Here is a 12,443-nt window from a genome sequence, read left to right as displayed (position 1 = left end):
CATACACACCTTTTATACATGTAGGACTCAAACTAGGCCCTAATTATCAAGGGTTCACGGGGAAGGAGGGGGAAAATGGGGAGCTGATACCAAGGGCTCAATTAGAAAGCAAACGTTGTGAGAATGATCAGGGCAACAAGTGTACAAATGTGCTTGACACAATGGTTGTATGTATAGACTGTGCTAAGAGTTGTACAAGCCCCCAGTAAAATGATTTTAAAAAAATGGTCAGAGACGATAAGCAAAAGAGCCATCTGGCATTTGATTGGATGGGAGGCAATGTGGCAATTTCTGAAAACACAACAGAATAAAACACATGACAACTGCTGTCACATGGATGCTTCTCATCTGAATCATTCTTATATTCACCTACTTTAAATATAGAACTGAAATGATCAAGATCAATATCTGGAGATCTATCTCCTCCCCACCCTTTTCATCCCCCATCTGCCACCCATTCTATGACTTCTACCACTAAATTCTTAACACTGAAAAACTGCTCAGTGTCTCTTTTTCTCCAAGCAACAGAATGCTACTTTTATCTTATCCCCCCTCACCCAAAATATTGTGTGGGGAGCGCAGGAAGGCAGACCCAGAAGACAAGCATTTACCGATGGACTTTGGCAGCAGGTTTTTGACAAATTCAGTGTGGTCTCCAACATGAAGGATGCTGTATACACTTTTGTTCATCAGCTCTTCTTGGTTATACCGTAGATATTGTGTCACATTCTCTGACACAAACACCACATTGCCTTCCAGGTTCACTACAAAGAAGAACCCATCAAGGGCCTAAGAGAAAGGAAGACATTCTGTTACAAAGAAGACAGCATAAAATCATACCAATTGTTACACAACCCCTCTAAAGGAAACCCCTTATTCACAGTTGGATAGAAAAGCCATCTCTGCCCCCGCTGATATCTCTCAGAAATAATCACATTTTCTTTTGGTGAAATAAAGATGATTCCCATCTCAGTAAGTGGGAGAGAACCTAGATCAGAGCTACTTGTCACAAACTAAGTGATAAACACTAGTTCTGTTACTTTATTAGGAGGTAGTTATTTATCAAGAGTAAGTGTACAGGTACTTCTCTGTATTTTCAAAATGAACCTGATGTACTCTATAGGGCCCACAGCAACTTTTATGTTACTTAACCCCAAACAGTAATTTTGTCCTGCAATGGGAGGATGGAGGCCAATGACAATTTGTTCTCACTTTAAGGATAAATGCCCAGACCAAAAAGAAAAACAAAAAGAAACAAATAAAAACCAGAAACAGTTAAGACTTTTAAATCTACCAGGATTTAAATGGAAAGCATCACAGATGAGCTCAGACCATAAAGGAAACAGGGATTCCTTTCTGTTTGTAGAGTCTAAGGAAAAGGGGTGGGGCATATCTCACTACAGCAAGTTAGTTTTCTCGGCCATCTCAGACTATCCTGAGCCTGAGAAGGGTCAGAGGTTTTGGTTGTAACAGTGAGAACTGTGTCCTTTCATGTTACTTGTTTTTCAGGTGGTTAATATGTAGGTTCCTCAATCATGTAGGTTTGGAGGAGATGAATAATCTTAGGACCATATTACAAAATAAAGATAAAAGAAATAAGTGTGGGGCAGGTTTATTATGCCTTTTATTAGGCGCAGAGTGTTTCACTCCAACTCGCACATCCTGCTCCATTTCCCAATCACATTCATCTTGGTGATGATACGGGTTGGGTGTTCAGTGAGGAGTTTTTCGTAGTTGCCTTTTCTCAGTTCCTTTGATCCTTGCATGTCAGAGCTTTGGTTTAGGAATCAGGACTAGAAAAAGCTTGATACTGATAACTCTTAACCAGAACTAGGAGTATATGGTCTAGCCAGTTTGTACCACAGTTTCTTCATGACAGGTAGCAGTCTAGAGATGAACATTACAACTATATATGTATATACCTATATTGTGATCTGTATGAACAAGGCATAAAGTATTTACATTTCCCTTAATTTGTTTCCCCCTGAAATTCTTAACAGGCTTCAACTTTGTGGGCTCTCTTTGAACATCTTCCATCTTTGATTCTATTCTCATCACAAAACTAAGTACTCTCTCAAATTAGAAGTAACCACAAGGCACCAGTGGATAGTTTGAAAGACAAATGATAGCACCACTTAGTTCAGGCCATTCATAAGCATTCGGTGAGGTTTCTCAAATGTATAAACAATGTCGAGGGCAAAGCAAATGATATGTAAATGGAATTCGATAACACACTGGCATTCACCTCGAGAACCCTTCCTTGTATTAGTGTTCTATGCATGCATGTGTCCATGTGTATGGAGGAGGAATAGGAAGGCAGGCCAGAGATTATGTACCTTTAAAACTCACTGCTTTAGATACATATTCAATAGATTTTCATAATTATATTACCCGTTGTTCATCTTTGAAAGTACATGTTGGTTCCTATTGCTTTGCACCATGGTAAATAAATTGATTTGTGGTACAGTAAAACTCAAAGTTGAAATGGTTTTATCTCACAGCACTGTGTTTTTAAAGCTCTCTGTGATGTGCTCTGATGGCAAAAAGCTGACATTTGGTGTTGTTGCCTAGCGACCACTATGCTATGATGCAAGCATGAGTGTGCATCTATGCCTAAAAATAGCTCCATAAGAACACATTTTCTCTGTTTGAATTATTACGTGTAAACAGGAATAAAGGTTTAAATTGAAACCGTAAGTCACTAGATTCGAGCATTACTGTTCTAACGTTCTGCCATGCAGGTATTTGCTCAGTCCATTGAATTCTCAGAATATATTTTGAAATAGCAAAAGCTGTAGGCTTGATTTTATGAGATAACAAATTGATTTCTACAATGAATTAACTCATTCTTAAAGGGCTTGTGGTTACTCCAGCATTTCATTTTAGATGCCTCAAAAAGTCTTCTCAGGAAGTCTCACCCCTCCCCCATCCCCCAATGGTGAAACAGAAATATGGAAATTTTGCAAATGCAATGATTTAGACTACCATAAATTTCTAATCAATTGTCTGAAATTTTTAAAACGTCCAAAAGAAGTTATCTACTGTCTGTCATGTAATGCTCAGGTCCACCTAGTTACATTTTCATGGTCGGCTTCTAGGAGCCAAGCAGAAACATAGCAAAAATGGCTTCTACTGCCTTTTGTCCACTTTGAAAAATCAATGTAAGTGTGTTTTGCTCTTTCCCTGAAAATTGTAGCTGGATGTTTTCAAGCCAGCGAGTCAAGAGAAGACAAGCCAGGGCAAACATAAGGGCATTAAAAGCCTTTTGGCCATCCAGCTCAGTCCAAGTCCTGCCACTCGCTAGTTCTGGGATATACAATGCATCAACAATCCTCAAATTATAAGGTAGCTCTACATAGAACCACACAGTCCTTCTTTCTTTTCTAACTTCTTATTATTGTGACTTGTGTGAAAGTTTTCAGAGCAAACTAGTTTCCCAATGAAACAATGCATATACACCTTGTTCTATGACACCGACCCACAATGTAACAGCACTCTCCCCACTGAATCCTTGTGTTTACCATTTGTTTTGTCCTTCCTTCCCATCTCTTTCTGCCCTCTTACGGTTCCTTGTTCTGTATCTTCCTGGTGTTAGTGTTCACTTGATAGACCTACATTTATTTGGCCAAAAGTTGAGTCACTGGAATGAGTTCAGTTCCAGGCTTATAGGGTGTCTAAAGGCATTTCAAGGGTTCCACCAGGCTCTATTAACTTAGTAAGCCTAGTCTATTTATTAGAACTGCATTTTCTAAAATTAAAAGTCATCTTCCACACTAACTGGAAAAAAGAAGGGTGACAAGGTAGACAAACTACTGGTTGATCATTGTCTTAAAAATGACAATTTCGTATATCTCTGTGGCCGTTATAATTGGCTAACCAAATTTCCACTGACAATACTGCAAAGTTTCAGGCCATGCAGAATGTGTCAATCTCCTATTACCAGCAGAGTAAATTATCCCAAGAACTCACATATGTTTATGTCTCAGGCCTCCTCTGCTTCTTGCTATAGATCCACTGATTATTTTGTTTTCCCCCTTTCTCATCTTGAGTTTTAATTTTTGATTAGGTACAGCAAAGCACTAACGCTGCACTTGTTAATAAAATAAGCAAATTGAACTCTACAAATTCTACGTAGTAGTTTTGTCAAAAAATTAAGACCAGTCATTAAGATAATTATCTAAAAAGTTCTTGCTTGGGGTGGCAGGGGAAGAGGAGGGAGGGGAAAAATGAGGAGCTGATCCCAAGAGCTCAACAGAAAGTAAATGTCTAGAAAAGAATGATGGCAATATATGTACAAATATGTCTGATACAATTGATGTACGGATTGTAATAAGAGTTGTAAGAGCCCCCAATGAAATGAGCTTTAAAAAAAAAAAGACCTGCTGCCCATTATTTCAACCTTTGTCTCAATCAGATATATAAATTAGTTTGAAGTAGCATAAAAAAAATCCTGTGACATGATTGAACTATTGGAATTATATGTGTGAATTACTTGCCAATAAAGCGGCTAAAAAAAAAAACATCAACCCATTTGGTCCTCCACTGTATTCCTGGGTATACAGGAATCAACCCATGTGGTCCTCCGCTGTATTCCTGTGTATACAGGAACCTATACATTGAATATGTATGATGTAAGAATCTGGGGAACATTTTAGACTCCCTTTGGATCAGCACAGAACTTTTTTTTTCCTTTTTTAAAGTTTTAATAAATCATTTTATTGGGGGCTCTTACAGTTCATGTAACAATCCATACATCCACTGTGTCAAGCACACTTGTACATATGTTGCCATCATCCTTTTCAAAACATTTTGTTTCTATTTGAGCCCATGGCATCAACTCATTTCTTCCCTTCCCTCACCCATAGCACAGAACTTAATAACACTTGTAAAATGTGGTTTCCTAAAATGAATGTGCAACTGGCAGCTAAAGCCTGACAATTTATATTCTAATGCAGCTTAATTTAATCTATGTTGTTATACTGGAATATTATACACACTTACACTGCACAGATATTCCTATAGACATCATATATTTTAAACAGGAGCTGGAAACATATACAAAGATGAGCAGATAATAGATAAATGGACTTTTAAAACTAGCTGTCATTATGTTGATTTTGCTGCCAGTTCAAGCCAACCCCAAGTGTGTCAGAGTAAACCTGCTCACAGTTTTCAATGGCTTTGATTTTTGAGAAGTAGAGTGCCAGGCCTTTCTTCTGAGGTACCCCTGGGCAGAACACTAACTTAACTCTTTGTTTAGTAAGCCCAGTCATTAACTGTTTGGCCACCCAGGGCTCCATACATGGATAGCCGAATGGACAGATAAGAAGACAGACAGCTAGACAGACATAGAAAACATGCCACTAAAATATTAGTGAGCTCAGGAGGTCGAGTACTTCAACCTAAAGATTTAATTTTAAGTGTGGATTATCTTAAACTTTCATCCACCGACCAATTAGTATGAAAGATGTGAATATCAACAACATTAAAAACACCAAACCCTAACAAGGGTGTGCTACCTCCAGCATCATAGGCCCCAGAGCATCCTTGTCGATGACACTCTGCCCTGTCGACGACACATCTGACTTCTGCACTTCATCCATGTTGGCAGCTGCTGCTTTCTCTGCAATAAGCATAAAGTGTGTATTAAAGGACAGTGTCATTTCAAGGACAGAATGGCACAGAAATAGTTTTACTAGGACGATTTAAAAAAAAATCTAGTGTGATCAGATGTGGCTATAAAAAGTTAGGGTACATCCCTGCTACCATAGACTGGGGAAGGTGAGAGCAGAATGCACGAGCGGCTGGAAGCAGGGTATTAACTTTTCACTATGGCTCGAATTTCCTTGCAGGCAGCTGATAGGATGAGGTTAGTGGTTTCATGATCATTTCTCACTCAAGCCCAACCCAACCCAACATGGTTGAATTGGCATGGCCTCATAGAGTTTACTGGACAGAGAACTGTCCCACAGGGCTCCAAGGATGTGAGTCTTTACACAAGCAGACTGCCACATCTTTCTCTCATAGTGGTTGGTAGGTTTAAAGCACCCCTTCCATTAGCAGCAGAGGGCTGAACCAGTGTACCTCCAGGGCTCCTTGCTAGTCCCTCAACAAGAGCATCTTCCCCTAGATTATGAAACCGCTATATAACATGCGCCATTAGTTTCCACTCAATAGATTCTCCCCATACAGGTTAATAGAGGTCTGCTGCTCAGAACCCGGTAGAGTGCACAAAGACACATGCAACCACACACTTTTAAACGACAACTAGAAAGGAACCTCACCGGCCACACCCGCACATGCATGGCACTCCTTCAGCTGTTCCACTTCTGTTCTACTCACATCCTTATTTGAAATGGCCAGAAAGGCTTTGCTGTTGGCTTGTTTCCACTGCGGGCTGGCTTTATGATTTAGGTTAAGAGAAGTGGAGCCCACCAGGTGCCCAGAGAACTGGAGTGGTGCTGCTCTTCTATCAAGTACAGAGGGCATCATATGTGCTCCTGGATCCGAAATGTGCAAGGCAGCTTTCAGGTCCACAAGGCGGGGGTGGGGATGGAGTGGGGAAGTGTCTCATCACAGGATGAGATGATTTTATGAAAAAAGTTTGCAGTAGAAATAGGTGCATATGTATCATTATATGTGTGCGTGTAAGCTAGTTGTTTCAAGACCACCAAAGTGAGGTAGGTGGGAGAGGGATTTTAAAGCATAACAAATACAAATCAACAACTTGCTAGAAAACAACAGGAAAAGTGTGGCAATTATTTGTACCTGAATAAATTATATCCTTGTTTACACTGCATGCTATTAATGTAATTAAAGCAACAACAACAACAGAAGCTATATCCATTTAGTACTTGGGATCAATCTGCTTTCATGCTCTTCACATGTGTATATTTATTTTTCTTTTATTGATTGGAAATACTTTATATAATGTTTTGAAAATCTGCAAAGGCTCATTTGTAGTTAAAAGAGAACCAATAAAATAATTATGGATTAGGCAATTCCCATACATACTGCCCAGTGATTAGAAATAAAATTTATAAGGCATTGTATCTGCTTCGGTAACTTCTATGTTCTTGACTGACCTCGTTAGAGTTAAATCATGGTGACCACTTATAAAGAGTGGTGTGACTTGTTGGTAAATGTCACAGCTTAGTATCATGAGTCAAGCTATTTGTTAATAAGCTTAAACATCACAACAATGGCGAGGATGGAGCAAATCAGGCCCGTGCTTCGTTCAGCTGTACAAATGGGATGCTCAGAGCCTTGAACCGCCACCACTTAGTTTCTAGCAATAGAATATTAGATATGACACTAAATGTACGAGGAACTAAAGAGAAAATAGATAAACTGGACTTCATAAAAAATTTATGAAAGACTATGAATTCCTGAGATAATCTTTAAACCTTAAACCAAAAAATATTCCTTGAAGTCTTCTTAAAGCAATGAGGAGTTGTGCTGAAGGAGTACAAAATGCCTGTCTTGAGCATTGTGCTCTTTTAAGAACTATCTCTATGGGATCAAACAACAGCAACTCAAAAGGTTAGACAGGAAGCCCAGGAAGCAGTGAGTTTCTGTTAACAGAGGAAGAAAGGCTCAGAAAAGGAGGGGGAGAGTGGTGACACTACTCAGAGGATACTATCGATGCCCTGGAGTTGTCCTGTGCAGACAACAGAACTGGTAGATGTTTTGCTGTGTATATTATCAACACTAAATATGCAAATGGAGAAAAAAGTAGAACTTAAAGAAAAAACAAATATCTCTCCCCAGAAGTACGTTGTCTCTTAGTTGACAAAGTTCCTTTATATATATATACTTTATCAATAATGAGACAACCTACATCTTTGGAGGAAATGTTGGAGACACACATTGGATAGTAGTTTAATGTTCAGAATATATAAAGAACTCCTACATCATAAAAGGATGAGGGAGAAGGCCAAAGAGAAGAAAGAGAGGAACAGGAAGAAGAAAAGAGTCCTCTGAGAAATACTATCATGGGAACTGGACATATATTGGGATCCTGACACAGCATTTCAATAATGAGCATGCTATTTTCATGTGCAAGATATAAATAAGCTTAAGTTCTTAGATATATTTATACTGCTGTAAGCACTGCATTACTATACTGAAACAGACTATTAAATATTTTTAAATTATGCAGTTTTCTCAGCAGTCACAGATTATATTTACTCTTCTATATTTTGCATCCATTAACCATCAAAATATATTGTTACAAAAATACCCTTCAGTAAGCTCAACAGTGGAAAGCTTGTCCCAGAATTTCATGTGATAAAAACCTTATGAAATCTCATTATGATAGCTAGAACTGTTCAATCAGAGAGAGAAAGAGAGGATAAAATTTAATTTTCAGAGCCTAGAAAAAGATTTTCTCCTCCATGCCTAACTTAATTGTTTCTTCTTGCTACATTTTAGTCATTAATGTATTCTTTTTAGATAAAGGCTAACATGTAAGAGAACAACAGGAAAATAATAATGATAATGCTGTCCCTTTTCTGCCTCACCTCCAAAAAGATATTAAAAAAAAAATAGCTATGATCTTTTAACAACAGTTTCACAAATGCAAAACCTTGACTCAAGAGATTGTCTGATGGTCCCTTTCCCACTGGGTGACTGCTTGGGGGAGCAATCCCTTCTGGTTCCCTCCCTCCATTTGCCTGCAACCCAGAAATCCAATACCAATTAATTAGATGTCCAGTTTCAAAGTAAAGAGCAAAACCCCATCTCATCAGGGACCATGTTAAGATGAGTCATACCACAAGCTGGGGAAAAAATCATTAATATTATATTCCATATGTTTTTTCCTATAAATAATTACTATTCTTGTTTTCTTTTGGAACAAGGAAAGGCGACTACGGAAGCATGTGAGCTCTGTAAGTGACTAAAAAATACAGTGGAAAGCAGATACATATTTAAAGCAGCTGGATTAAATTGCTCTTTATCGCTGGCATCTCCAGGCATACACATGAAAGTAAAATTCCACTTTTCGGGTGAGAACAACAACAGATCGGAAACTGTGATCCAAGCAAAAAATTAATTTATCTTTAAGAAGTGCAGAACTAGTTCTTTTCTAACTAATGAAATGATGGGTTTCAAGAAGGACCTTTACATGTTCTCCTGAAGTCCCACTTACTGATTTGTAGTAACTTATTAAATCTCATCATATTAGTTAGACTTGTCTATTTGCTTATTAGGTAACTGAACTGAGAACATAAACTCACAGGGCTTTCCCATAAAACATTACCAGAACAGAGGCTTGTCTCTTTGAAGAGATGGTAGTCATGGCTCAGGGGACAGCCACATAATTGTTCTAACTCTGCCAGCAGCAGTGGCAACCACCACTGATTACTTAGAAACCCAAATTGTTTAATGTCTGTCTATTATAGGGGCAGAGCAGTACTGCCATTACTGTGGAAGTTAATACATTTTCACACACACCACCCCTTTATTTTTTTGGACCTGAACTGGTTGTGGCAAACTTGTAGCAATTAGTGACTCTTTTAAAAGTTAAAATTCAAACAAGTATCACTTACTCTTTGCAAAATTCTGCCAACTTAAAATTTGTAGCATATTTAACATATAGGAGATTGAATTAAAAAAGTGTTGGTACAAGTCAGAGAAAATATTATTAAACAAAAATATCAATTATTTGAAATTATTGTGTCTTGACGGATCCTTCATGGAGGTGGTACCTGCATCCCTCAAACCCACCCCCAAAGAAGTCTGCTCCTGCTCACAAGCAGGTTTTGGTACCCTCCAAGAAAGTGTTCTCTGAATTCCAGGAACAAAAAGAAGCCTGAATGGGCAAGACCCAGGCTGTAAGGTGGGTGGGGCTAAGGTTTCCTAATGAAATTCTCATCTAACAGTCCTAGCTACCTTCAAAGAATGAGCAGGTATGTTATCTTGTTGAGGGAAGGGAAGTTTTGGGGGGCAGGTGCACTTTTCCCGGACCCGTTCTCAGCAACTGGTTTTTGACTTTCTGAAACCGTCCTACTGTGTCCCTATGATTGAGAACATTTATCAAGATTATCCCTTTGAGATTCTCTACCACACAGTAGTTATAACCTGCTAAGCTGACCTCTCTCTGCCTTGAATTCATCTTTGAGGGCTTCCTAATCTTCCTTAAAATGCTTGTTCCATCTAAAAACTACTGTTTTTGTGAACTTGTTTTGTAAAGCTTCAATTATTTGGGAAGATATCCAGTTGAGTTTTGTTAAAAATGTGATTATTAACTCTGACCTTAAAATTGCTTTTCCTATGGCCCCCAAAGTATCCTTTGTTTCTTTTTTTTTTTTTTGATGGAACCCTAATGAGGCGAAGACAAGTGTAATTGCTTGTAGCCACCCACACTGATCACAAAGTCATGTTTAAACATGTTTTGCGTGGAATAAGTTGGGGCATGCATGAACTGGACCACTGGTAGCAAGACTTTTAAAATTATCCTTGTACACAAATTTTTATCATGGTCCATGTAGCAATATCCCTGAGAAGTTAAAAAAATTAAGATGTTAAGTGTGAGGATAGCGGTTTTTACTGAAACTCTATTATTCAAAGCAGTAGGCTCTTTAAATAAAATCCGATACTTTGTTCTGGTTTTATAATTAATTCCACTGTTTAAAATGGAATACAATTTCTCACCCAGAAATCTATCAATTTTTCAGCAGACTGATGTCAAACACAAATCTAATCACCCCCCACAACAAAGTTTAAGGCTCAAACGGGAATACTGCCACAATCTCCATCTTTTCCGGCATTTAGGAGCTGGATGATTTCAGGTGAAGTGCTTGTCACACCTAGCAGCAGTGAGACCCATGCTGAGCAAAGAAGTCATTGAAACAATGACAAGCAGTTTCTGTCCAACCACTATAGATGAAATATTACAGGGCAAGTTATGCAGCATCTCAAAGGTTCTAGAAGGTAAAATGAGAAAATTGTGCATCTGTACCCAACTAAAATTAGAAAAGCTGCCATATGGCTCTGTGAAGCCAGCAGCACATTCTTATTCATTAGGAAGCATTCTGCTAACATAAAAACACAAGGCCCTTCCTGTGCTCTCCAAATGTGTTTATCTTCTCAACATTAATGCACTATATATCATCAAGCTGCTGAGATCGCCTGCCGTACATTTTCAAAACGTGCAGCTGCACTTTCTTTCTTAGTGGGAGGACCCTAAACCCCAAGTTACCTCCTCTCTCTTTCTGACATTGAACCTTCTTGTTAACAAATTATGGTTCCCCTTCAGCATGAGGACGCAGCGAAAAATTACCCAATCTCACTGCTATCTCTACCCACAGAGCTGAGCTCCCTCACCCTCTGCTTGAGGAAGCCAGACTCTGTTTCACTTTCATCAGTGTTGAAGCATGAGGACTTAAGTAGCACCGACATAATATGCCACAAGCTTGAAATACACAGGTTCTACTTTTTAAATTAATGAACTACACTTATCAAGACTGAAGATGACAATCAGAATAGACTGGCTAGAAGTGCTTGTGTGCCTGAGCTTTCTATCACTGTGTTAATTGTCAACCTTATCTGATTTTATTTAGTTCCCCATTTCCTGTATTACCTATCAAGACTAAATTTGTAAGTGCACAGTAGGGAGTATTTCACAATAAACCATGAGTGTGTGCAAAAATTTGTCTAAAAATCTCTTCTTTTATGTAACCTAAATTTCCGATGCTTCAAGCCCTAAACGAGCTTCGATTTAAAGACAGATCACTGAGGGGGGCGGAGGAGGGGGTAATCAGGCATATGGTAAACCACGTTGATGCTACAAGAACCTGTTATTAAGTCCATGGAACCATAGCTTCGGAAGTACTTGGTGATGGCCAGCTTCAAGGGCAATGAGTGTATACTATTAAATTTACATCAGCACTCAGTCAGTCAGTCACCAATGTGGCAATGGTGAGTCTACTTTTACCTCCTACAAGCAATGGGGTGAGGGATGGTTGGGGAAATTAAGGGAGAACAAAATCTGCACACAGCCTTTTTAGAGGAGAGCGAATTCTAATTCTTCAGGCTCAACCAACTAGCTACTGAATAAGAAGATATAGAATCATAGTTTCTTGAGAAGGCTCAAAGGTGAGATTGAGACTAGCTGAAGGCAAGGGAGAAGAACAACATGAGGTGAGAACAGAGGTGTGTGAAGATGGGCTCCAGCACAACTTTGGAATATTTAAGGGCAGTCTCTGGGGGAAAAAGAGTTTTCTTTCAAATATATATGTTAAGTCAAATAAGTCCAAAAAAATTACACGATGGGAATACTTAAATAGCTTTTCTGTTTAATGGCTATTATAATAAATGGCTTAAAACATGGAAATTAATTCTCAAAAAGATTTTGTTTGAGTAGGCTATTTATTTCCCAAAGGCTGTTTATTGGCACAGCAAACTTCATCTCTACATACCACAACCTCACCCCCACCCCA

At 38.7% G+C, this 12,443-nt stretch overlaps 1 protein-coding gene across 4 annotated transcripts in view; it reads right to left on the bottom strand.

The window, feature by feature from the left end:
• The window catches only part of NCOA2 (nuclear receptor coactivator 2), a 200,384-nt gene that overhangs the window by 62,007 nt on the left and 125,934 nt on the right, over window positions 1–12,443 (bottom strand). For all 4 annotated transcript variants that reach the window (XM_045295079.1, XM_004697524.2, XM_045295129.1 and 1 more), the window contains exons 4-5: window positions 5,520–5,623; window positions 612–789 (exon numbers count right to left, since the gene is read on the bottom strand). In XM_045295079.1, coding sequence (XP_045151014.1) covers window positions 612–789; window positions 5,520–5,623 — 282 coding nt within the window. The remainder of the gene's footprint in view (window positions 1–611; window positions 790–5,519; window positions 5,624–12,443) is intronic.

This window comes from Echinops telfairi, unplaced genomic scaffold, assembly GCF_000313985.2.
Source record: "Echinops telfairi isolate 266 unplaced genomic scaffold, ASM31398v2 ScPeMD7_1;HRSCAF=3_0, whole genome shotgun sequence".
In the NCBI taxonomy this organism is placed as follows: domain Eukaryota; kingdom Metazoa; phylum Chordata; class Mammalia; order Afrosoricida; family Tenrecidae; genus Echinops; species Echinops telfairi.
Note: the sequence above shows the minus strand (reverse complement) of the source record. Positions and strands in the feature narration are given on the sequence as shown.